Source organism: Emys orbicularis, chromosome 10, assembly GCF_028017835.1.
Source record: "Emys orbicularis isolate rEmyOrb1 chromosome 10, rEmyOrb1.hap1, whole genome shotgun sequence".
NCBI classification, from domain to species: domain Eukaryota; kingdom Metazoa; phylum Chordata; order Testudines; family Emydidae; genus Emys; species Emys orbicularis.
Genome location: NC_088692.1, coordinates 4,126,348 through 4,152,762, shown reverse-complemented (window position 1 = coordinate 4,152,762; position 26,415 = coordinate 4,126,348). Strand labels below are relative to the sequence as shown.

General features: G+C 52.1%; 1 protein-coding gene across 1 annotated transcript; it reads left to right on the top strand.

Moving 5' to 3' along the window:
- Positions 1-673: 673 nt before the first annotated feature.
- LOC135884849 (testis-expressed protein 2-like) lies at positions 674-23,122 on the top strand. Its single transcript, XM_065412406.1, has 11 exons — positions 674-2,050; positions 4,132-4,332; positions 4,766-5,093; positions 6,644-6,885; positions 8,677-8,823; positions 10,380-10,479; positions 13,379-13,511; positions 19,825-19,962; positions 20,644-20,856; positions 21,301-21,421; positions 22,997-23,122. Exons 1-11 carry the CDS (start codon positions 674-676, stop codon positions 23,120-23,122), a joined length of 3,126 nt encoding a protein of 1,041 aa, XP_065268478.1.
- Positions 23,123-26,415: the final 3,293 nt, after the last annotated feature.

Genomic DNA, 26,415 nt, shown 5'->3' with positions numbered 1-26,415 from the left:
GTGTGTGTCAGGAGTTGGGCCTTGTTGTTTATTCATGTGCATGTGACAGCAAACTACAAACCCCGCAAAGACTTACGCATGTGAATAAGTTAACTCATAGGTGTGGTTCTATTAAATTCAATGAGACTGCTCATGTGAGTGAAGTTACTCACGGGTATACATTTTCGCAAGATTGGAGCCATAAAACCATGCACATCCCCCAAGACTAAAAAATCCCCTATCGGCCGTGTACCTTACTTTTCTGGTACTCCGCTGAGCCCCTCTTCTCTCTTGTTTTGAAACACACCTTTCCAAAGTCGGTGGGCCATGAAGGCACTTCCTACCTGTGCCAGGGTAGAACACTTCTGTGTCTTGCCTTTGGCAGTTTGCCTATCTGCCTAGGACAAATGCTGTTCTACTGTTCCAAGGTATTGTGGAATATTTAGCATAAGTGAACAAGAATCAGCATAATACAGTTTGCCATGATTACCCAACATGTATATTTGGTATAATATATTCCATATTGACACCATGCACGTAGTACCTATTCATGTGGGAGGGCTAGGGGGGTGTCACCTATATGGTTTCCCCCCCTTCCATCTAGTTCTCCTAGACAGTAAGGTCAACTGGGCCCTACCCACTTTGATTCATTTGTGCCTTCCTTACAGAACCAACACTAGCAGTGATGTGAACAATGGCTGGTCACGCCAAAGCGACCCTGGAGCCAGAGGGCTCTTCGCCTGCCTCCTTTTCTCCCCCAGGCTCGCCTCAGCAAAGAGACCCGACAGTCAGTTCCCAAGAGATAACCAGCCAGTTCGCCAGCGCCAGGAGCAAAGAGGACTGGGAGAACCTGGACGGGAGTGAGTTGATTTTCACCTTGGATAAGGATGAAGAGGAAGGAGCTGCCAATTTGCCTGAGAACGCTGTTCTGTATGTGGACACTGGGCAGTGTGAAGGCCAACCTGGATCTTCGTTCCATAGGCCATTCCCTCCGGCTTCTCCTCCGGAGCTGGGCTTCCTGATCGACATCCCCTTCTATCACCTGCCTGGCTTCTCTCCACCGAGCTCCATTGCCCCCCCGAATCTGCAGGGGTCCCCGGGCCCCAAGCCCCTCATTAACTTAGTGAAGTCCCTGTCGACCGAGATACAAGCCAAGGAGAGCTGCCCTCTCAAGCCCCAGCCCTTGCTGAACTTGGTCAAGTCCATTTCAACGGAGATCTCCCACCTGGAGCCCGAGGTGACGCAGTCCAAATCAGACTCGAAGCTCAACGTGCATCTGTGGAGGCAGATCACCCATCCCAAGAGCAGAGATGGGGACTCCAGGACAGCCCCCTCCTCCCCCAATATCTCCCCTTCGGAGAGCAAAGGCAGCTTCTTCAGGGTGCAGGAGGCCAAGTTCGAGGACACGAAGAGGAGGTTCTCCGAGGCCATGCAGGAACCTCTCAGCAGACTCAGCAAAATCATCGGGGACGAGAACAGCGTCTCGGCCAAGTATAAACTGCCCCACTCCGGTGCTTACGTCCATGACTCCCTGTCCAGCCACAGAGGGGACTGCACTAGCGCGGACGTCAAGGCTGCTAGGCCCAGTCCCGGGAAAGTGGAGAGCGACCGGCCGGGAGAGCACACGTGCAAAGCGATCCGGAGGACCCAGGCGAAGGACGGCTTCCCCTTGGAGCACAAGTGGGGGCCCGCCTTGAACTGCAGGTACGAGATCTGCTCCTGTGGAGACGTAATCCAGGTGGTAGAAGTGGAGCAGCGCGAGAACGGCCCGGAGGAGGCGCAGCTGCGGCAGCCCCTGGACGAGCTCCTCCCAGCCCAGCCTGGCAGCCCGGTGCCATGCAAAACCCTCGCCTGCGTCGCCATCTTGGCTTACAATTACTTCATCCTGCCTCTGCCCCCTTACCTCTCGGGCCTCTGTCTGGGACTGGCCTGCGGGTTCGTGCTGGGCTTCCTGGTCATCCTGCTGTTCGTGCCAAAGCCTTCCCTGGCTCCCCGGCAGGGACGGTACCCACAGGACAAGCTGCACTCGAAGCTGCTAACGAGGAAGCCACGGGAACCAGACGTCCTCAAGGTAGGAGATACTTTCGGTGGGGGGTGATGCCCGCTTAGGGGTCGGTCTGCTCCAGGGGGACAGCAGTTATCCAGACCACGGCTCTGTAACATGCACGGCCTGTGCGATTCCAGGGCCGGGTAGCCGTGCTCCGAGTGCTGATCATCCCCACGGCGTTTGGGTGCATGCAGACAGCGCCCGCCACATAGCGGCACCCCGGCTGCCACAGGAACCCCTGTGGGCCCCAGACATTCAGGACTAGGTGGCTGCTGGAGAGTGTATCTAATCCACCGGCTCAGTGTGTGTGACGACCATGCCCCCAGCAACTCCAACAGCCTACTGCATATCCTCCTTTAGCTCCGCTGGTGTCTGTCTGTTTAGGTCCCTCTAGAGCCCCCATTACCACGATCCCTGAGCACCACACAATGAATTTATCCCCACATACCCCTGTGAGGTAGGGCAGTGCTGTTATCCCCGTCATGGTTATGTGATGGGAAACTGAGGCACGGGGAGAGTCCATGACTAGCCCACGGTCACACAGGACGCTCTAGCAGAGCCAGGAACTCCTGAGTCCCAGGCCCATACCCATCCTTCCTCCCTAAAGCATTGCTGCTGGCCACAGACCGGCCTCTGATGTGGAAGGCTAAGCACACGTCTGGGCATGAAGAGGAGCGGGCTGGGCTCCTCAGTGCCAGGTAGGTAGCAAAGGGGGTTAGAAAGGCAGCAGCATGAATTACTTGGAAGTCAGGCAGGGGAAGAGAAATGCTTCCTTCGGGGCTGACAAGGTGGGGAGCTGAGCTGCAGCCAAGCTAGGGCACACACCGAGCAGGAGATTTGATTCCTGGTTTGGATTCTGTCGATGCATTAATGACACAGTAACTCCCCGAACCCTGTTGACCCAGGGACTGGATCATGTGTGCGCCAGTCAAACGTCCCAGTGTGCTGGCTGGGCGATATTTCAGGGCCAGGGTGAGGAACGGGCTAATGGCAAAGCAGCCAGGAGGCTGAGCCTTGTGTGTTTTGGAAATCTGCTGAAACGCCGCCCTGGAGGTCACAGAAACGTTCGAGCGGACGCAGGCTTTGGGAGCTCCGGGCCGTGATTTCACATTGCTGGTTAAGTGTCGCGATAGTTCAAAGGGAATTCTTTATCATCCCCATTTTCTCCAGACGTGTGTCGAGCCGGATCGCTTGACGCTGACGAAGCCCCTCTTGTCTCCAGGGGAGCAGGGCTGGGGTCCAGGGGTTAATTTGCTGTGTTGCTGTTGTAAAGTTGCACTTTATTTGTCCTTGTGGCCTCACACCGGTGAAAGATAATGTGCACACTCACACACCTACGTGAACACACGCACCACTTCTCCCTCGCCACTCAGCACACACATCTCCCTGCACGCGTGTGTGCACTTGTGCACCCCAGGCCACCCCACGTGCGACATGCACACACATCCAACTCACGCTCGCGTCACACCACACCTTACCTGCATGCTCATCACCTCCTACTCGATAGCACATTTCTCATGGGCGTGTCACAGCAATAATACAAGAACTAGGGGTCATCAAATGAAATGAATAGGCAGCAGGTTTAAAACAAATAAAAGGAAGTTCTTCTTCACGCAGCGTACAGTCAACTTGTGGAACTCCTTACTCGAGGAGGTTGTGAAGGCTAGGACTATAACAGAGTTTAAAAGAGAACTGGATGAATTCATGGTGGTGAAGTCCATTAATGGCTATTAGCCAGGACAGGTAAGGAATGGTGTCCCTAGCCTCTGTCTGTCAGAGGGTGGAGATGGATGGCAGGAGAGAGATCACTTGATCATTGCCTGTTAGGTTCACTCCCTCTGGGGCACCTGGCATTGGCCACTGTCGGTAGACAGGATACTGGGCTAGATGGACCTTTGGTCTGACCCGGTACGGCCTTTCTTATGTTCTTATGTTATGTTCTTATGTTCTTATGTAATTCTTTTCCAAGTGCAAGCGACCGGCCCGAAAAACAATCCCCATCACACCATAGGCAGCAAGGAGCACATACCACGGCTGGTCCCACAGTAAATCCACTAGCCGGCCACGGCTGCAAGACGTAATCTCATGCAGACTTTCCCTTCCAGAGCTGGATGAACGAGATGTATTTCTACGACCCGGAGACCTACCACCCGTCGCTTACTCACTCGGTGTTTGTGACGCTGGAAGGCTCCGCCATGAAGCTCTCCTACCCTAAGAACAACATCCCGCGCCGAGCCACCTTCGAAGAAGAAACCCTCGACGTAGCTTTTGTCAGCCATCGGCACTACGACATGAGCAATGCCCAGGTAGGACTCTGCCAGAGGAGATCAAACAGTCCCCACAGAATAGCTGAAAGCATCTAGTTTAAACTGAGCCAAGACAGGTGCACGTAGCTTTGAACCTGAACTCGTCCCATTGGGGCTGGGTGGTACAGGCCTCATGCTGGACTTCATCCTACCACATCATGGATGGGTTTTGGCCTTCAGTGAGAACATTTGGTAAGTCCTTCTCAGCCCAGCTGGACCATTTTGGCCCTTGGGACTCTTCATAGCAAGGCCATTGCTCTTCCTTCACTGTGTCTCCATTAAAGAGAGTCCCCGTGGCTGGATGCGCCATGTGATTGTCTCCCCTGTCCCACCAGGCTACACCAAAGAACATACGCAGTCCCCAGGCTGAAGGAACGGCTCGGTGTCCCCATGGCTTAGCCTCCCTGCCTGACAGCATTTGTTGGTATTGCAGGTCTTTCTCTTCCCACCGGGCCTGGCCCGAAAGAGGATGTGGAACAAGAAATATCCCATCTGCATTCTGTTCCCAGACCAAGAGGACCAGAATTTCAGAAGCTCAAATGAGCATGACATGGACCTCCCAAGAGATGAAAGCCTGAAAATGACTCGGACACCAGACCAGGACGTCCCCCTGAAGCCTCCAGGGGACCTCCGGGAAAGGACTCTCTACCTCTTTGGAAGAACAGGAAGGGACAAAGAAGAGTGGTTCCAACATCTCATGACAGCCTCCCGAGGGGACTGTCATGAGGTGCAGAGTGCCAGCTGGAGTGAAGGCAAATTTGGTAAAACATTTGGCCCGGGGGGGAGGGATAGCTCAGTGGTTTGAGCATTGGCCTGCTAAACCCAGGGTTGTGAGTTCAATCCTTGAGGGGGCCACTTAGGGATCTGGGGCAAAAATCACTACTTGGTCCTGCTAGTGAAGGCAGGGGGCTGGACTCAATGACCTTTCAAGGTCCCTTCCAGCTCTATGAGATAGGTATATCTCCATATCTTATTTATTTATCATGGTGGCCTCTTTTGCATTTAGGCAAATACAGATAATCCAATGGAGGAGGTCACTTCTATAGCCATGGGCTTTAATCAGCTTGCTGTGGGCTAAATCCACCATGGGGGGAAACAGGTATAATCCCACTAAAGTCAAAGGAGTTGAGCCCAATTGTGCGAGCACTAACTCTGGAGAAAGACAGAGGGGGATGTCTGGTGGTAGATGGACCAATCAGCTTCAACCATGCCCCAGCCTAAAAGCATTTTCAGCAACTCTTTAGCAACAGATTTGCTGACATTCTACATGGCAGGTTTATTGGAAGGTACCAGGCTTTTAAAATCTCAGTATTCATGGCAACCAGTAAAACTCTGAGCAAGAGTCCTTACGTTGAGATAAATAATAACTAGCTTCAGAAGCTGATTCGGTTTGGTGGGCTGCAATCCGGATTCATTGTCCCTGACGGCAAAGCTCGCTCAGCTCTATAAACAACTACCCCGGATTGAGCTGCAGCAGAGGGTGCTGAAAGCATGCTGGATGTGCCTGCCGAGGCCTCGCTCACCTGCAGAGATATGCAGAGTGCCCGCAGTGTATTGCATCGGTGCCTGGGAGAGAGAGATGGTCTGGTGGCCTGAGCAACAGACTAGGAACCAGGAACTTCTGAATTCTAAACCTGGCTCCAACTCCTGTTGTGGCTTTGGGCGAGTCGCTGCACCAATCTGTGCCTCGGTTTCTCTGTCTGTGCGATGGAACTAATGATACCCATTGCCCTTATAGGGGGGTTATGAGGATTAACTGGCTGAAGTGTGGCAAATGCTTTGAAGTTGAATAGAAAAATCTGATCATTACATTCTGCATCTTCCTCCTGGGCAGGGAAAGACTCCTTCCTTTCCTAGATGCACAATTGTATCTCAGAGAGCGTTACACTTTGAGCCGGGGAGGGGGCGATTCCCAGCTTGAGGAGACGTCTCTGCACTAGCTGTGATCAAACTGGTGTGCTATACAGAGAGCGTCGCCATGGTGGTGGCAGGGGGCTAGCTGTCCTGAGTATGTACCATCTGAGATGCTCGGCGTGTACTCAAGGCGGCTGGCCCCTCTCGCTGCTCGCCCCGCTAAGTGGCACTCCGCTGACAGCACACTAGCTCGAGCACAGCGAGTGGGAGTCCATCTCCTCCAGCTGGGAAAACCTCCCCCCCAGCTTGAAGTGTAGACCTACCCTCAGTGCTGATGGGTCTGTCCTTCCATCCGGCTGGCTTTGCTGGATGCCATTTGCTTGCACCGCTCCTCTGTCTCCACTCACCTCAACGGAACGCAGCCAGAGGACTAGCTCCATTTGTTTCTGTTTCCCAGGTTTCGGTCTGAACCAGCTCTCCAGCCCTTCAGGAAAGGGCATCAACAGCAGTGGCAGCAGCCGGGGAAGCACCGAAGACATCCCTTCGTTGTTGAGACCCAAGGATCTAGCTGGCACCGTCCGGCAGAAGATTCTTCTGGATTACAGCACCTACATGTCCCAGTTTGTCCAGCCAGAAACGGGCACCAGCCCCCTCCAGAGCCCCTGTCACAGCGCCATGGGCAGCCCAACCTCGCAAAAGGTGAGTGAAGCCAACGGCGTAGTCTGGCAAGAAATCCAGATGCTTAGAGAAACAGACACGTGAATTCTCACAAAAGATTTGCCCATGCCCCTCGGCTCACTTGATCCTTTCCAGGCCTTCTAGCCTGGAACTAGAAACTCCCAAGCTATCTGTGTCAATACGACATCCAATAGATGGCCAAATTCCACAACCACTCGAGGACCTCTCCGCATTTGCACTTCCTGACAATGCTTTAAACAAAGGCAACGTTTATAAAGAACTAACAGGGGGTTATTAGAAATGGCTCTGAGCCCGTCAATTCTTGGGGGATGTGTTCTCAAGAGCTGGATAGATCAGTGCCGGTGCTTCCATTAATACCTGCGTTATAGCTGGAACCACAATGTCATCTCATAGACTCATAAAGTACTTGAAAAAGAATGGGTCATGTTATGGCAACTTAGTCAACATAGAAATTAATTTCTGCTAATTGTGAATCAATTATTATTCCAGACACTTAGGAATGTCCCTGTCATTTACATGTTACCCATTACTCCATCACAGGCTGCATTCTTGGAAGGATATTTTTGACACACTGAAAAATAAGGCAGAGCATTCGGGTTCACTGACTTCAGGACAGTCTCTGTTGATCTATTGCTCTCTTTTCCCTTTAACTCCAAGCCGTGAGAGTGGGGCGGTCCTTGATGAGATGTGTGGATTCTGTTAGCTTTTCCTTATTGACTCCAGGTTTCCTTGGGATCCCAGTCCATTGTCTCAGTATTTTCTTCTCTGAGACTTTCAGCTATTAATAGGAAAGAAAGAAAGAATGAATGAATGTAGATCCTGTCTTGGGTGTAAGCAGAAGGACGTGAACAACAGCACATTCCCTGTAAGGGAAAATCATGTCTTTCATGTCTCTACAGATACTGAAGAGCTGACCTATGTGAATACCTGGGCCGCCTAGATGCTATGATAATACAACTAATAAACAATAGCAATAATGAATCCGAGTCTGGGACCTGTCCGTTGAAAGGCAAACCCCATAAGATTGGCAGGGCTGTTCAGAGAAGCACCTGAAAGTCTCGATGCTTCTGTGAGCCTCTTTGGGTTGGAAGAGTAGTGAGATCACACCTTCCGGCCAGATTTCCAGTTTGGGTGTTTGCCAGAAGCACCTGGGCCTTCAGCCTCTGAGTTTATTCAGCCCATGATACATTACTGTAAATGGGAAGCACCTGCAAGTTATCATCATCCTCACCATCCTTTTCCCTTATACAGTGATGTAGAAAAGTGCATGAATCTCATCTCCCTCCCCCCTGTTTTATAGATGGGGAAACTGAGATACAGAGAGGCCAAGCTGGGACTCGATCCCAAACCTCTTCTGTGCCCATTCCCCTACTGTAACCACTAGACCACGCTACATGCCTGTGCCTATATGTGTGTCTCTCTCAGATGTACAGTATAGTTAGTTACTACAGGCCGGTTTCCTCACTGCTCTGCACCTTCCGCAGTCACTTACCCAGTGCAGCATGCGGGGCAATCTGAAATGGGAACGGTTGCGTTTTTCACTCACTTTGCCCTGGATATGAATGACTGCACAAGGTGCTGCAGCCCTGGGGATCAGGCCCTCTGGGGATATGTTTATATATACATAGTCTTTTCTAAATATAGTATGTGAGAGTCAGGGATACTACTGTACACTAATTTGATCTGATACTTACATTACACTTCGGCATTTGTTGGTCTCATTCATTCTGTAGCGTATACGTGGCCCATTTTCAGGTATTCTTATTTCTCTCTCTCTCACTCTTTTTTAAGTTCCTCAGGGACATGAATGGCAGCAGTGAATTGTCCATGGCTTGGATGAATGCACTGGTTGGGCGAATCTTCTGGGACTTCCTGAGGGAGAAATATTGGATGGACCAAGTGTCAAACAAGATCCAGAAGAAGTTAAGCAAAATCAAGGTGAGACGCTATGGATCTTTGCTTTCCCTTGCAGAAGAACCTCATGGTGTTCCACCTGTCTCATTGGCTGGGGAATGGGACTTGAAGAGAAAGTCCGGGCTCTGGTATTTTTCAGAGCATTGCGATGCAAGTGTGATGCATCCATCAAGTTGCCTTTAGGACCATATGGACCAAGTCCTTTATTGAAGTCAGTGGAGTTTTGCCACTGACTTTGATGGGAGCAGGATTTGGCAGTCAAGTTATACATGCAGTCAAGCCTGACATATGGACCAAAGACTTGACTGATGCTCTGTGAACTGGTGATTCATGTGCCCAGCTTTCTCAAATCTTTCATTGGTAGGAAACCTTACAACCAGGGTTCATCATTAAAGTTAAAGGGTTTATTAGGGAATGAGGAATTCATTTCTGGAATCTTTTAAAATCAAGATTAGATGCTTTTCTCAAAGCCACGCGCTAGCTCACATCAATTCAGGGCAGTCCTACAGCCTGTACTATGCAGGAGGTCAGACAAGATGATCCTGATGGCCCCTTCTGGCTTTATAATCTATGAATTAACAGCGCAGTTGGGAAGCGTTTATTCAAACCCAGCCTGGATCAGCAGTGACGGAGAGCCCTTTGCTGCTGGCTCTGGTTGCCTTTGGGCACAAGCTGGTCTCAGATCAGTTCTTAGTGGGACAGGCATCCACACTACAAAACCCTTTAGCACAATGGGGTCCTTTGCTGGCTCTCTCAGCAGGGAGGCCAAGGATAAATGGGGCCCTAGAGATGGCAATCTCCTCTGCCCCCCTCCCCCAGAGGGCCTCCCTCCAGGGCAGGGACAAAGCATGTCGGCAGAGAGCAGCGTATGGGGAAATGTGCCCATCTGAAACCAGTTAGAAAGGGTCTGAAGTAGATTGGTTTGGGGAGGGACCTCGTACTGGACCTTCAGTGAACACTAGGACTCTGTCAGTGCTTGGAGATGCTTACGCTCCATCCATTAAGCCAGCACGGATGGAATAAGCAGCATGCATTAGCCACGGTACAAGTTCAGACATTCTGGGGAGCCCTTCTCCTAAAGGGTTTTCTACTCTGCCCCCCCCCCCCCCCCCAGGTCTGTTCTTCACTGGGTTATGAGTTGTCTGGTTTTAATGACATTTTAATTAAAAATTTAACTCCGGGGATCCAGCAAGGCTATTCCTGTGAGATAGAGGGTGGCTTTAAAAAAAAAAATAGACTGGAGCACAGTTTGTGAATTGTTTGGGACGCAGAAGAATATAGCAGCTACAACACCTACAGAAACCAACGGTCATAGAGAACAATCCTGCAGTGGGATTTGGAGGATGGACCCAGTAGATCTTACCCATCTCTCATTTCTACAACTGGAATAATGCTCATCCTACTTTGACAGTTTCATTGAGATGGCCCCATATCCTGGCTGGACAGCTCGGCCAGGGCCTCTTTAAACAGCCCCGTAGCCTAGTTTCTGATTTCTGATTAATGATAAGCAGCTTCCCTTCTGCATCTGTTTGGAAGGAGATTGGGTTTAATCGCTCTCGTTTGTTCTCGCTCCAACCTAGCTCCCGTACTTTATGAACGAGCTCACGCTCAACGAGCTGGACATGGGGACATCCATCCCCCTCGTTCTCAGTGCCTCCAGTCCGATCATCGATAACCGAGGTAAGGGTCCCAACGGCAGCCCCCCTCCCACCCAGTTCAATGCATCCGCACCAGGCTTTAGCCCCTGTCACTTTGCACTAACGTAGGGACTGGGCTCAAGACTTTTTTTAAAAACATGGTTTGGGAAGATTAAAGCATCCCCGTGAAAAGTGACCAGCCCTTGTGCCCATCAGCCACGGACAACGACCACTTTAGAGCAATAAGTCTGTAGAAGTTACTTGGTGGCAACTATTTGACACGAGCTTGGTTCCACCCCAGCGATGGCACTGCCTGCTTCGTCCAAAGAGCATTCAATCAATGGGAGCTTTACATTGACTTCTGGGAGCTTTGGGTCCAGCCCTATGGCATTGCTAATGCACCCACAACCAGATTATCCTACAGTGCAGTATTCCACAGAGACTGACCTCTGCTGTCACTCCTAGGAGGGATCCCTCCAGGTCAGGGTGGCGACACGTTGGTGGGGTTGTAAGGGAGAACCTTGCATTGTTGCTGCCCAACAATGGCTTCCCTGTGCTCTGGCCTCTGATCTCCAGGGCTGTCGATCCAGCACCTTCCTCCATCATTAATTGACTGACAAAAGAAACCCAAAGTGGGCATTTTATAGAATCATACAATATCAGGGTTGGAAGGGACCTCAGGAGGTCATCTAGTCCCACCCCCTGCTCAAAGCAGGACCAATCCCCAACTAAATCATCCCAGCCAGGGCTTTGTCAAACCGGGCCTTAAAAACCTCTAAGGATGGAGATTCCACCACCACTCTAGGTAACCCATTCCAGTGCTTCACCACCCTCCTAGTGAAATAGTGTTTCCTAATATCCAACCTAGACCTCCCCCACTGCAACTTGAGACCATTACTCCTTGTTCTGTCAGTGAACCAAACTGAGACAGTTACAGCTGGGGGCCACTATGAACTGGAAGGTTATAAGTGGGGGTGCTACATACTAGGAACCCGCCCCCCCGGGCAGTCAGAGCCCCTCGCCCTGATGGAAAACAGAGCAAGTAGAACACCCAGAACCAATCGGTCCCTTCCCTGAGGGGGCCACTGCAATGGGAGGACGGAGAAGGGCAGTTGTCCATGCTGCTAAGTCTCATCCCAGGGCAGCCCTGGGGAAATGGCAAGTTGGCAGCCTCCTAGGGGAAAGGAAGAAGTGTGTCAAGTGGCAGAAGAGTCCAGGACTGCCTCAGGGACAAGGAAAGAGTAGGCTTGGAGTAGAGGAGGGAGCATGGGGAGGGGCCAGGTGTGGAGAAAGGCAGGCAGAGAGTCAGGGCACTGGAATTAAGCCGGATTAACCCTTCGAGCACCACAGCCAGCGCTTCCCCGCCCACACCCACTTTGTTCCACATGGGTGGCCATTTGGAGAGTCACGTAGCAACCAGCCTGAGGGTAGCAGAGGGGTTAGCCACTCACAATGATGCACAGCTTGGAACAAAGGCTTAGGGGAAGGTCACAAACCCGTCCCCAAAATGGGGTGCATTTGGGGGAGATGCTGCTGGATCCCCTAGACTGCGGCACCAGTCTTTCTCCATCCTAGGCATCCCACAACCCAGCTGTGGCAGCACGTTAACCCTCCCAAGTCTCCAGTTATCCCCTCTAAAAAGGTCATCCTTCCCCCCCTCCCCCTTCGGAGTTCATTCAATAGAGACGCTGGATTAATATTTCATCCCCACACACTGTTTGCCAGGGACTCCTTGCAGTGGAGGAATAAAGCTTGTGTTGACCCCCCCCCATGCACGTCCCCTCGCATCCCTCCAGATCTCCCACCAGCACCTCAGTCTCCACTCCCGCCGTGCAGCCTCAGATAAAGCGGGCGAGAGCACGCAGGGGCTCAAAACATTCACGGCCTGCTTGGGAATGCGCAATCCGCCGCCCACACTCCCAGGAGGCGGGTGTAAAGGGGACAGAGGAGGGGAAAATAAAGGGACCACGCTGAGCCTTCAAACAGAGCCCTCTTCCTGCTGCCGGCGGCCGGCTCAGCACAGGAATAATCGCTCTGTGCAGCCAGAAACCAGTGCAGTGCAGTGCAGTCGGTGCTACGGGCGTCACAAGAACCTGCTGAATTTCCCAATGTGTGGAAAAGGGATCCTGCGTTATTAACGTCAGGATAAAGGCCTCGACCAGGATTGGGGCCCCACTGTGCTAGAGGTTGTGTGTATGTACGTGCACACGCGCACACACACACACACACACACACCCGCGCGCGCACACACACACACAGTTTCTCACCCCCATTTCACAGGTGGGGCCCAGAGAGATTCAGCGACTCACCCCAGGAGACAGTGGCTAAGCTAGGAATTTAACCCAGCGCCTCCTGCCTCTCAGCCTAGGGCACGGCCTCCGGAGCAGCCTTCCTGTATGATGGGAGCAGCAAGGCAGCTGCTACCCAGCCAAAGCCAGGGTGGTTGATTGAACGGGGTAAATGCCACAGTTTCCAGGGTTCGAGACTCTATGTCACCTGTTCACATCGAGTAGTGACCAAAGGCTGTTATCCTCGGGTGGCTCTTCAGAGGCCTGCGTGAGAGAGGTCAGTGACCAGAGCCCAGTTCCCACAGGGCTGGCGTCCCTGCATGAGACGCCTGCTGGCAGTCTCAGCAGAGGAGCCAAGGGTCACAAATAGAGAGGCCGGCACGACGGGGCTGAGGCAGGGAAGGCTGGATAGATAGATGCTGAGCTTCCCTCTCCTCCCAAAAGGTGGTCCATCCCGGTCTCGAATAAGGCACCGTGATGAGGCAGCGTGGGGAAGCTGGTACTGCCCAGGCGATACCGGCTCTCAGGCCAGCACCTTTCCCCAGTACCAAGTCCAATGTGGCTCTGTAGCAGGCACCGCGCATCCTGTAGCAGGCATCCAGACACCCCAGATTCCTGGGACCGTGGGTCACCTGCATCCTGTCCCCTCTGCAGGGCTTTGGGTGGACGTGGAAGTCATCTACAATGGCACCCTACAGATGACACTGGAGACGAAGATGAACTTGTGCAAGCTGGGGAAAGAGGCACTGGCGGAGGAGAGTGGGCAGGCGGCTGCTGGTGGGGAAGGGTAAGGTCACTAAAGCGTTACTGGGCCTTCACTCCTGCGACATAGAATCATAGAATATCAGGGTTGGAAGGGACCTCAGGAGGTCATCTAGTCCAACCCCCTGCTCAAAGCAGGACCAATTCCCAACTAAATCATCCCAGCCAGGGCTTTGTCAAGCCGGGCCTTAAAAACCTCCAAGGAAGGAGATTCCACCACCTCCCTAGGGAACCCATTCCAGTGCTTCACCACCCTCCTAGTGACATCAGGGCGGGAGAGACCCTGGTCCAACTGTTCCTCCAGGAGAAGGTAGTCGGTTCTGTAGCCGTGCTCAGTAAGACTGGGTTTTGACGTGAGTATGAAGCCTTTGTGTATTAATTCAAGGCACCCAGGATGCTGCATTGTTCTGTCTCTACACTGAACAGAAAGGGCTTTATAATTCAGTGAGGTCTGCAAAATCATGGGTCTGAAGGGCACCTCACAGGGCTCTGCGGGCAGCAAATCTGCACATCTACAGTTCGCCTCCCTGCCGGGTGGCACAAGCCAAATGGATTTAACTCCCATGTTCTCATCACGCCGCCTTCTAATCAGAAGGAACCTAGTCAGTCTTGATCTGAAGCAGCGTCTTAGAAGAGATCAGATTATTCCAGAGCAATGGGACAAGGTGTCTGATACTGGGGGCCGTCCGGAGTCACATATCATCCAGCTGGGGCAGAAGGAATAAGTCAAATGAAAATAAATCAACTCCATTTGGAGGATTTTATCAGGCCATCTGTGCTGAATATTTTCCATTTGTCTGAGCAGGATGGAGACAGCTGGGAAGTTAGTTCTAGGAAAGAGTCATTAATAAAATAAAAAGATAAGAAGCGCGTGCCTGTGGCTTGTTTGTCATGACCAGCTTGTGCTCTGAGTTAGCTGACAGCCTCATCCCAGACTTGTACTAATCTCTAGTCGTTTTATCAGTGATCAAAACAAAAATCCTCCCCCATCCCCATGTGCCACTTTGGGTTTTTGTTTTTTTTTAAAATCAGGACAAAACGTTCTGTCTGGAGCTGTGAATGTTCTCATGGCCTGGTGTTATTCCTACCCTGCTCCTGGGCACAGAGCCCCTGGCCTCATTCTCCATTTAACTGGGCCCTGTTGAAAGCACAGATGGGCTGGAAAGTTAAACCTTTTGTAACATGAACAGCTTTAGGCGAGGAGAGGGGACGGCCCAGAAGTGGGTGAATTCTGAGTTACTCCAGATAACGTAAAGAGCACGGGAAAGACAAGCATAGAAGGAATGAGGCTTTTGCTCCATGCAGCGGCCTGCTCTTCAAAAAGAAGTCTGCTTCACCGGGGCGGGGGGGACAAACGTCATAGAATCAGGACTGGAAGGGACCTCGAGAGGTCATCTAGTCCAGTCCCCTGCACTCATGGCAGGACTAAGTATCATCTAGACCATCCCTGACAGGTGTTTGTCCAACCTGCTCTTAAAAACCTCCAATGACGGAGATTCCACAACCTCCCTGGGCAATTTGTTCCAGTGCTTAACCACCCTGACAGTTAGGAAGTTTTTCCTAATGTCCAACCTAAACCGTCCTTACTACAATTTAAGCCCATTGCTTCTTGTCCTATCCCGAGAGATTAAGAAGAACAATTTTTCTCCCTCCTACTTGTAACAACCTTTTCTGTACTTGAAAACTGTTATCATGTCCCCTCTCCGTCTTCTCTTCAATGGCCTCTCCCTCTTGGTTCAAATGCAACTCCAGGTTGCTCGTGCTCGTCTTAGCATCTGGAAGTATATGAAATAAGATGGTGGATCTTGGTCTCGCTCCTGGTGGACTTGTGTTCACAATGCAGCCAGCAAAGCTAGTTGAGAAGCCAAGGGCTGGTTAAGCACAGAAACTGGATCTGCTGTAGCCCACTTGCACGATCTTGTCTCCGAGACGGTGGAATGGAGGAAACTTGCACTCGCCTGGCCTTTTGCTGCACTTGACCAGCTGTGAACAAGGTTGTCAACCACTTGTAATGATAGTGCAAATGAATCCTACTAATCACATACACCTGGCCCGTCCTTCTCCCAGCATGCTGCAAACCTTCACCTATTCCTCAGAGAGTGATCTGCTGGGATGTACTTAGCACTATTGGAAGAGTCTGTTGTTGACACATTTCCCCACATCCCCCCGCAACCCCCATTGGCTTATTTACAAGTTACGGGAATGGGTTTTCTTCTGCCTTTTGGAGAAACTGTCTGTGTGACTACTTAGCACATGTCTAGCTGACTCAAGAATGATCGGGGATCACGCCACTCACTGTCAATTAGCAGCTATGTTTGACGAGCCCGGATTCTCATCCCTGATCCTGGAGCACTCCGCTTTGCTCGGACGTACATTTGCTGACAGATCATTAGTTGCTCTGACTTTTTAACAGAGCCATTCCAGGCCAGAATGTGAGCTGGGGCTTGGCCTACCACTCGAGCGCCTGCTTCTGCTATGGAGATGCTGCAGTGTGCACAGTTTGCCTAGAGAATTATCCACCTGACTCCCCGCTACCTCTGCCCACTAGGGAGAACTGGGTGACAGGTGACTGCAGCGAGAGGTGCATTGATCTGGACAAACATCATCTCATTCGGCCCCATGATGCAAGATATGGGCTCCCTGAGCAAGTTAAAGGGAGGCCTGGCCTTACTAAGTGTGGCTGCTGTGCTGAGACCCACCTATAGATGCTGTGAGCCCTCCACACCACTGGAGTCCATGACCAGTGAGAGTACCCAGCATCCTTCAGCAGCAGGCCCTGTGCTTGCACTTGCTTTTACATTTCCTAGAACCAATGAATTCTTGCTCATCTTATAAATAATAAATGTATCCCAAGAGCCGCAGTCATAGACCTGGACGGGACCCCCTTGTGCTAGGCACCGTACAGACTGAACAAAAAGACAGTGCCTGCCCCCAACCAACTCCCAATCCAGGACAAGAGACGACTGATGGATACAGAGAGAGGGATACACGAGACGAGACTGGTCAGCATGATAGGCAGTCATCTCAGAGGCCGAACCATCGTCAAGTTTTTTGTAGACCTCAACAGCAGAGGAGAGTTTGGAGGAGAGATCTGAAGGAGGGCTATGAGGTAGCTTTGTGGGTGTTTATGGGGAGCTTCTCCCAGACATGATGGGAGAAAGCACGAAGGTGCTTGTTTGAAAAAGTAACGAGTAGGTGATGGAGGCTGCGGAGGTGGGAGCTGACATCTCAGTAGCAAGTGAGAGATGCTAGGTAGGGTGGGGGTTGAAAGTGAAGACAAGCAGCTTCTGCTTGATGCAGGACCAGTGGATGGATGATGGTCAAAACAATAGGCTAGAAGACCGATCTTTGCAGCAGCATTCTGATTGGCTATTAGCCAGACAGGCTAGCATTTCTCAAGGCCAGAGAGAAGGACGCTGCAATAACTGAGATGAGAGATGATGAGATGCTGGCCGAGAGTTTTAGCTGCGTGGATGGATAGGAAAGGCCACATCTTACCACGTATGTAAAAAGAATCTGCAAGACTTCGACACAGCCTGGATGCGAGGAGCCTAGAGAGAGATCCGAGTCAGAGGCAGGATGGTGGTGTTGTCACAGTGATCGAGAAAGGAGCTACGAGGGGGGGATTTGAGGGGAAAGATTAAAAGCACTGTTTTAGCCACGTTGAGCTGGAGCTGACAGCTAGACATCCACGAGGAGAGGTCAGAGTGACAGGCCGAGATGCTTGGACAGGAGGAGACGGGTCCGGAGCAGAGAGGTAGATCTGTCTGGTGTCAGCACAGAGCTGGAATTGCAGGTTGTAACAAGAATCCTCTCCTGGGCCAGTCCTCTGATGGAAGATGATGGGAGTTTCAGGCGCAGCACTAGGATCTTTGTCACATGTGGGGCTGCTTGCCAGGAGCCCAGATGGGACAGCACCTACCTTGCTTCTGATTCTGTTTTCATCCTGGGCAAATGCACAGAGCCATAATAATTGCTTCGCTTCTGTCTCCCTTAGTGCAGGAAGAGAAATTGCTCGTGGTTTGAGTTCACCAGCACTAAGGCCTGGCAGCTGGTTGGCTTTGCACAGGGAGGAGGTGGCCGGGGGCTGCGTTTTAAGGATCCAGGGATAGCATTTGACTTTAAGGCCGGTCACTCCTGCTTTGTTGCAGCTTTTGCGGGTGGGGATATGGGAAAGCCGCCCATCCCAGCAGGACGTGGGAATATTCTGCCAGGGGTCGTCTGCACAAGATGTACATCCCCATCGTGCTTTACCGAGATAAATCACAAATAGCACAAGGAGAGAGACTCAGAGGTTCTGTCTCTCGCGAGATACAGCAAAGGTGAAAAGACCAGGCCAAATTCAGCCCTGGCACAGCTCCCACAGTGAAATTCCTGGATGTGCACCCACTTACACTGGGGCTCAGCTAGGCCTCCTATGTTTTCAGCTGCGATTTGAAAGGGGATGGAGAGGGATGAGACAGAGGGATCCCGGGAGGCGGTTCCAGTTGGCAGGGGCTGCAGTGGAGAAGGCTCTTGCACCAGCCACAGGGAGGAGAGTGACAGAGGAGAGGCCGGGGCTGGAGGAGTGGAGAGAAAGCAGCTCGATGAAAGCTTGAACGTCACGCTCAGCGGTGCATTAAATCTCTCTGCAACTGGAGCCAAAGCTCTTTGCTTCACCAGCCTCACGCTGGATTTCCGATACCTCAGAACCAAGATGACTCTGCGTGGTTTCGATTGCGAGGCGTGCATTCCCCTGCCTCCCTACTGCTCCAAATCCCTCGCCTCGCGGAACCGCTCCGCCCTGGCAAGGGGATGGGATGGCTCTGACACAGGAAAGGTAGCCACAAGCCTCCTTACTTCCCAGCATTTTAACACTACGCTACGGCAGGGAGCAGCATCAACTTTTGCCTCCCCCAGTACAGCTCCAGGGGGAGTCACTAGATAACAACTCTCAAGCTAACGCCCCTCCCCCACAATGCTGGCAGTCTGCATTCCCCCTGCAAAAGTCCTCCCCAGCCTGACACTGCATGTAGGTCAGTGTCACCAGGTCATTTCTTCTTAAAGGCGAGTTAAAGGATTTAAACAATGCTGCCTGCAGGGGAAGGGAACTTCCCAGCTTGGGGGCAGCAGGGTCCTGCCCCAGCTATCCGCCCAAGCCGTGCAACAAGAGAGACCAAGGTATGATGCCAGGATGATCCATTTGGCCTCCGCTGGGGTCACCATCTACTGGCAAACCCAGCGAGCAGCAGGAAGAACTCCCAGGAGATCAGCCCAGCTGGGGCAGCCTGCACGGGAGATGGCTCTGGAGCCCCCAAGCCAGCCAGCTGCCCAGACTCTCCTGCGTTTAGACAGCGCTGGGTAAGCGTTTCAGAGCCCCTGTAATGGGACCTGGCTGGGCATCCACCTCCAAACTCTCGCCCCCAGCAGAAGCTCGGGAAGTCCCATTGTCTGCCTCAAGCTCCAGGGACTGTCAAGTCCCACTAAACCCCTCACCTTAGAAACTGACTTGCAAGAGCCCCATTGTAGCAGGTTCTTACCTCTCCAGGGTCAGGCGGGGCCATTGCCTCAGTTTCCTCTCTGATACAATCTCCCTCTTGCTCTTAGTTTAATATAATCCTACAGCTAAATTACACTCCTCCCATGCTGGGGTAAGGAAAGTCCAAATGAAGTCTCCCCCAGTCTGCCCTGGGTCACCAGGCCAGCCTGCTCCAGTCACTCCCCGCTCTGTCTCCCAGGGACCTGCAGGAAAACCAATACACACCCCAATCTCCCTTGGGGGCCAGTGCCCAAATCCCCAGTTGCTCACCCACTTTCTCCAGGGTCCCTGCAGGTCTACAGGGAACGAGAAGACCTCTCTGTCTGTTTCCCTTTGCAGAGAAGCCTGCAAGCCCTCCAGGATATTTCCTTCCATAGAGAAATCCACTCCCCCCCCCCCGATACCCCCACACACCCAAACCTTGCTTCTTCCTGCTCTCTTCTCTGTCCTGGGGGGGAAGAGTCAGACATCTGTTTATATCCTGCTTCCTCCTTCCAGCATGCCTGGCTATAATGACCTACCATTCCCAGTGGTCCTGGAAACTGTAAGTCCCAGAACGCCTTGGTTCTGGGTTTAAAATGAGAACAGGCTGACCCAGGGCTGTAGCCTTAAAGGGCCAGGACACCCTGCTGCTTCCATGTTCATCCTAGTATGAGAAACAGAGGTGACCCTGCCATGCGTCCTGCCACCGGCTCCTCTTCCCAAGCACCTGGCCCATGCTGCAGGGCTAGAGGGAAGACGCCAGGCCCGTGCAGTCTGCGAGTGCCGGAGCACAAGGACCCCCCCCCCAGGGACTCACCCCCTCCCTCTTTGCTCGCAGGGCGAAGCCTCGGGGGATCCTGCTGGCAGACAGCGATGCAGAATCCTCCAGCGCCGGCTCCTCCGATGAGGAAGACGTCCTTGCAGCAGAGTCTTCTGGAACCCTGGGAGAGAGGATCGTCCCCTCTCCTGCTGAAGGGTAAATAATTAATAATAAAATAGTAATAATAATCCCTAGCCCGCCTATAGCACTATCCCTCAGTAGATCTCAAAGCACTTTAAAAAAGAGGTCACAATCATCATTCCCATTTCACAGATGGGGAAACTGAGGCACAGAGCAGGTAAGTGACTTGCCCAAGATCCCCCAACGAAGCCATGGCAGAGTCAGGACCCAGGTCTCCCGCATCCCAGTCAAACAACCCCCTCTCAGAAGAGGGGCTCCTCAGCTAGCCCTGCCTGCGGGGAGCCATTTGGGATCACAGCCGCTAAACACCACACGATGAGCACGGGACGGCTGGCTGGCTGGCTAGATCATTGAGTCCGACTTCCTGCAAAGGCACGTTGTCGTCTCCCCGATGAAGCTATTAGGGAAATCTAGGAGGAGAAGAGTCGTAGGAGTGTGAGAGTCTCACACCTGCAGCGCCTCCTGCTGGATGGATTTCCGTGTCCTGGGAGCCACGGAGAAGGGTGGCCTGTTCCTGCTGGAGGACTGTCGCAGTGTCATGGACCACGGGGTGGGGGGGTTCTACAGGGAGTGAGAGGTGCCCCCAGGATGAATGGGGTGGGGACCGAGTGAGGTGAGGCCCCAGCTTAGCCCCCTGCCTTGGAACAGCCCCTCCTTTTTCAGGCTGACGCTGACTCTCCTCTTCCCCCTCCTTAGCCACGGTGGCGGCAACAGCACCAGCCGGAAGATCCTGCGCTTCGTGGATAAGATCGCCAAGTCCAAGTACTTCCAGAAGGCCACTGAAAACGACTTCATCAAGAAGAAGATCGAGGAGGTGTCCAACACGCCGCTGCTGCTGACTGTGGAAGTCCAGGAGCTGGCCGGGACCTTGGCTGTGAACATTCCTCCACCCCCGACAGACCGAATCTGGTAGGAGCACCCTTGTGTCCTGCCACGCGGTGATTCGCCGCGGAGCCCGGCTTCTACTTCCCAGAGCTTAGTGGAACATGGTCGGAGTTTTGGCCTGAGATTTAGGATTAGGGAACTCAATGTGGGCAGAAATATTTTCCCAAAACTGGATTGCTCGGGGGATTGGGCCAGACACGTCACACTTTTCCCATCTAGGTCATGGGTTCAAATCCAGCACCAGATAGTGCTAGTGACCAAAATCTCTTATGGTCTGATGGCTGTTCAGTGGGTCTCAGCCCCCCTCTAATGGACAAGTGTCCAAAACTGGCCCTTTCGCTGGCAGTGTCAGCAGAGAGGCCAACAGCTGTATGGGCCACGGAGACTGCACTCCCCGGTCACCAGGCCACGTCTGCAGGAGCACAAGGGAGTTTGTGATGGTCTCTGCTTCCTTCCTTCCCCCTCCAGGTACAGCTTCCGAATCCCTCCCCAGCTGGAGCTGAAAGTCCACCCAAAGCTGGGCGAGCGGGAAGTCACCTTCATCCACGTCACGGAATGGATTGAGAGGAAGCTGCAGCATGAATTCCAGGTACCTGCTCCCAGAGCACTGGGAGAGGAATGATGGGTGCACTGGGGATGGATCAGAACCAAGGAGGGGACAACTGAGACCTAAACAATGTAAAGATGGGCCTGCAAAGTCTGGGGCCAGATGTTGCAAACCTCAAGTTTGGGCAGTGTTTAGATCCAGGGTTTTGATTCATTTAACGGAAGGAGATAGAGTTTGGGCATCTCCAAATTCAGTGGTGTTCAGGCCCAAGTTTTGGTTCAGGCCAATCTGGAGAGAGGCGAAACCAAACCGGACTCGGGCCTCTTTGGAAAACATGAGTTAAACTTTTTAGGGGGTTGATTCAAATCAATGAAGTGCTCCAAGAGCAGCTGCTCTTGTAGGATTTCCCACCCAGTTGAAACCAGAAGGCGCTGGTGAGACAGCCTTGGCTCCCGAGCCGACCAGCCTGATTCTCATCCCAAAGAGATTCAGCCAAGTTCAGCTCCTAGGGGCATCTCCAAGAGTTTGAAGGAGCTACATGCTTCGAGTTATTCTCGCTTTTGCATTCCTTGTTAGACCTGTTATCTATCTACCTTTTAGTCTTAGGCTTCTGGTCAGAGACCATTGGCAAGTCCTAGGTGGAAAGATCTGCTGCAAGTTCCCAAAGCCCCCTGCACCAGCGTGATCTGCTGGGATTTTAGTGTCTTCTTAACCAGCTAGGAAGGGCAGAGGTTTGAGAACTTGTTGCCAGTTTCCTGAGCAGCGCCCAACCCTGACTCTAAGGCCTGGTCTACACTACGACTTTAATTCGGATTTAGCTGCTTTAATTCGAATTAACGCTTGACCCGTCCACACAACGAAGCCATTTAATTCGAATTAAAGAGCCCTTTAATTCGATTTCTGTACTCCTCCTCGACGAGAGGAGTAGCGTCAAAATCGGTATTGTTAATCCGAATTAAGGTTAGTGTGGCCGCAATTCGAAGTTATTGGCAATTCAATGTTATTGGCTACCCACAATGCAACGCTCTGGAAATCGATGCTACTACGGTAGCTTGGACGCACACCACCGAATTAATGGTGCCTAGTGTGGCCGAATACATTCGAATTTATAAAATCGGTTTCCTAAATTCGAATTATATAAATTCGGATTAATCCTGTAGTGTAGACATACCCTAAGCATGGCCAACCAGATCAAGGAAAAGCCATGTCTTCTTGTCTGGTCACATCTATGGTCATGTACATTTGCTGAGGACATGGTCAGCCGCTAAACAGCACTCAGTCGCCATGGGAAACAGGACCTTCTGATCCCAAACAGCCTTCTGCCCAGTGAGCTGAAGGAGATGCTCCATTGGGTTACAGCTCTTGTTGGTCTTTAGCCACTAGGCAGGGGGAAAAAACCCTAATAAACCTGGGAGGGCTGAGTCCAGCCAGCAGAGCTGCACGTAGGCATTAGCCACTCCATTACACCTCTGCTTATCGTAAGCTGCATCCCAGGTTCTGAGCCCCAGTGGGATGGTAGCAACAGGTACCAATCAGCCCTTCAGAGCTCCCAGCTTTGTCCCTCTGAAGGTTTTTTTCATGCCATGGTTTTAGTTTTGTCCAATTTCCTTTTTTCAGAAAATTTTAGTGATGCCAAACATGGATGATCTCATCATTCCCATCATGCACTCCGGCTTGGACCCCCAGCCCCCCATGGAGGGGTCCTTCAAGGACCTTCCAGCGGATAGTGAGAAGTGGCTCTGAAAAGTGACCCACTGGCTGGGTCAAGACACTTGGCAGAACTCTGGAGGATTTGCGGAGATGCCCAGCTAACCGGGGCCTGGCCACCAGTCGCCACACAGGAGCCAAGACACTAATCTGAAATCTCCGGGTTCATCTCTCCACCTCATCTTCAGCATCCCCCAGCCCAGCAAAGGAGCCTCTTCTTCAAATATGATGCAGCACGTTAAGGACAGAAACATACACCCCCAGGGGAGGAGCAAGTTGGAGTCACCCAAGCATACAAAACTCCAGGTAGCTCATCCATCACCACCAGGTTCCTCTGGATTAATACAACTCCCTTGTGGCCAGGTGGGCATCTTCTGTGCCAGCCGGGGCAGGAACTTGCTCAGCACTGTCTGCTTTACAAAGGGGGGGTGCAAGAAACCCCAGGGAGGGGGGAAGCCTGAGGTCCAAGGAGTGTTAATCAGATGTTGCGATCAGAAATGGTCCACGCTTATTGCATCAGCACTGGACATCCTTTAAACAGGCAGCCGGGTCTGCCAGGAAAACTGCAGGCAGGAAATGAACTGAAACACACACACAAAAACCCATAACCCCCATTGCCCCTACAAGTGTTTTATTGTACTCTCAGTCTCACCACCACGCAGCAGGCAGAGAGAGAGAGAGAGTGTGTGTGTGTGTGTCTGTGTGTGTGTGTGTGTCTGTCTGTCTGTCTGTCTGTGACAGGCTGCTTTGTATCTGTGTCTGGACACATAACAGTGATGTTACCTGGCTCTGACAGCCCCCAGCCCGGGGGAGGGGAGGACCATGTGCCCCTCAGCCTGGGGAGGAGCGCGTGGGAGGTACAGGCAGGGATGCACAGCCCTGCTCCTGGCCGGGCAATGGCTGTCACAGGGGGTTAGTTGAAGGGCGAGAGTGGGGAAAGCAGCCATTTGATGGTAACCAGGCAGCAGCAGTGCGGGGAGGGACTGAAACAGTCACATGTCAAAATCCACCGACTGTTCCGTCAGGCGAAGTTGGGGCAGAGGGTAGGGACGTGGGGGTGAATCCCCCAATACCTAAGGGGCGGGGAGCCTGGGGGGGAAGCGCTCAGTATGTCAGGGAAGGGAGCGGAGGGGAAGTCCCATGAGCCTCAGAGAGAGAGAGAGAGCGGCTTGTAGCCAAAAAGAGAGGCAGCATTGTCAGCTGCCTAGGTTCAGCCCGTCCTGAGCTCATGCCCTCAGCCCAGGCAGTGCACCCTGCGCCTGGGGAAAGCGGAGGCCATGGGAATGCCTGGGCACGAGCCCCCGTGCAGGTCAGGGCTCGTGGCAGCACCTCTAATGGGTCAAAAGCAGGGGAGGAGACAGCAACAGCCCTCTTCTCCCATCCCAGGCCCAGGGGAGCCCCCAAATGGAGGACTGGAGTGAGCCAGCCTCACTGGGGATCAGGAAGCCGGTGGAGCGGAGGTCGGAGGGAGATCGAGTGGTGTGTGTCAAGCTTTGCAGCCATGTGAGAGCACTGCCGGGCATTAAGGGGTTAACGCTTCAGCTGGCACAGCTTCCCTTGGCCCGCCTTTGTCCACACTGACGCTCACCGACATTGTGCCCCGAGTCCATCCTGCCCTGGGAGTTACCCCTGATGGGGGCATTAGCAGGAGGAGCCTGGGCTCCCTTGGTATTGAAGCCTCACTGCACGAGGCCTGTGCCCCACTGAAGCTGGCCCCCTCTGCCTTGCAGTGAACGAGGCAGAGAGAAGTAGCCTCCTACCGGCATTTTCGTTTGCTCCATGCTTCCTCGCTGTGGCGCATTTCAGGAGAGACACATCTCAGCCGCCAGCAACGCCACAAGCATCTGAAAACACCAAGAGGACCAACCCTGAGCTGGGCAGCGATGGAAGGCGCCCGTCTGGACGACAGCACGAGGCACGAAGTGGGACCATTTGATCCTCCATGCAATAAAAGTAACCGATTCTGTCAAGTAATGTCACGGCACCGCGTTAAAACAAAGGGCTTTGCAGACCAGGTGGATGTGTAAGAGAGAAGAGCTGAACTGAAGCAATAAAGTTTGCAGTCATCCACCAGGGATTCAGGCTGGGATGTGTTTGTTGTTATATTTATTGTCCTTCGTGTCTATATTGCCATTTCAGTGTGGCTTTTCTTTATAGCCACTCACTAAAGACCAGGATGTAGAACTCCCTATCCATGGTCCATCTAGGCCAGTAGCTCATCTTCCAACAGGGGCCGGTGCCAGATGCTTCAGAGCGAGTGAATAGAACAGGGTAAGATATTGAGTTATCCATCCCCTGTTGGCCAGTCCCAGCTTCTGGTAGGCAGAGGTTTAGGGACACCCAGAGCCTGGGGTTGTACCCCTACCATCTTGGTGAAGAGCCATTGATGGACTTGTCCTCCAAGAACTTATTTCTGAACCCAGTTATACTTTTGACTTTCACAACATTCCCTGGCAATAAGTGCTATAGGTTGATTCTGTGTTCATAGAATATCAGGGTTGGAAGAGACCGCAGAAGATCATCTAGTCCAACCCCCTGCTCAAAGCAGGACCAATCCCCAGATAGATTTTTGCCCCAGATTCCCTAAATGGCCCCCTCAAGGATTGAACTCACAACCCTGGGTTTAGGAGGCCAATGCTCAAACCATTGAGCTATCCCTCCTGTGAAGTATAGGTTACATACCAGTTAGTAGTTTTGCAATTTCACAAATGAGTTCCTTCAGAACTCTTCGGTGAATCCCATCTGGTCCTGGTGATGTATTACTGTCGAATTTATCAATTTGTTCCAAAACCTGCTCTGTTGACACCTCAGTCAGGGACTGACTTCTTCGAGTGCTCCGTTAGCACCTCGATCATCCTGTGGCACCACTGATTGTTTGGCAGCCTTCCTGCTTCTGATGTACTTAAAAAAAAAAAAAAATTTGCGGTTAGTTTTTGAGTCTTTGGCTAAATGCTCGTCACATTCTTTTTTGGCCTGCCTAATTATACTTTTACACGGTACTTGTCAGAGTTTATGTTCCTTGCTATTTTCCTGGGTAGGATTTGACGTCCACTGTTTAAAACACGCCTTCTTGTCTCTAACTGCCTCTTTTACTTGGTTGTTTAGCCACGGTGGCTTTTTTTTTGGTCCTCTTCCTATTTTTTTTATTTGGGGGTAGACATATTGTTTGAACCTCTATTATGGTGTTTTTCCAAAAGTTTCCATGCAGCTTGCAGGCATTTCACTCGTGGGTTTTTTTTTATTTCCATTTAACTAGCCTCCTCATTTTTGTGTAGTTGCCCTTTTTGAAGTAAAATGCTACTGTGGTGGGTTTCTTGGGTATTTCCCCC

Excerpts from the sequence above, each read along its gene's own strand:
- LOC135884849 (XM_065412406.1), top strand. The coding sequence starts at position 674 with ATGGCTGGTCACGCCAAAGCGACCCTGGAGCCAGAGGGCTCTTCGCCT. Across the intron at positions 8,824-10,379 it reads AGAAGTTAAGCAAAATCAAG|CTCCCGTACTTTATGAACGA; the intron begins GTGAGACGCTAT and ends GCTCCAACCTAG. Across the intron at positions 20,857-21,300 it reads CCCCCGACAGACCGAATCTG|GTACAGCTTCCGAATCCCTC; the intron begins GTAGGAGCACCC and ends TTCCCCCTCCAG.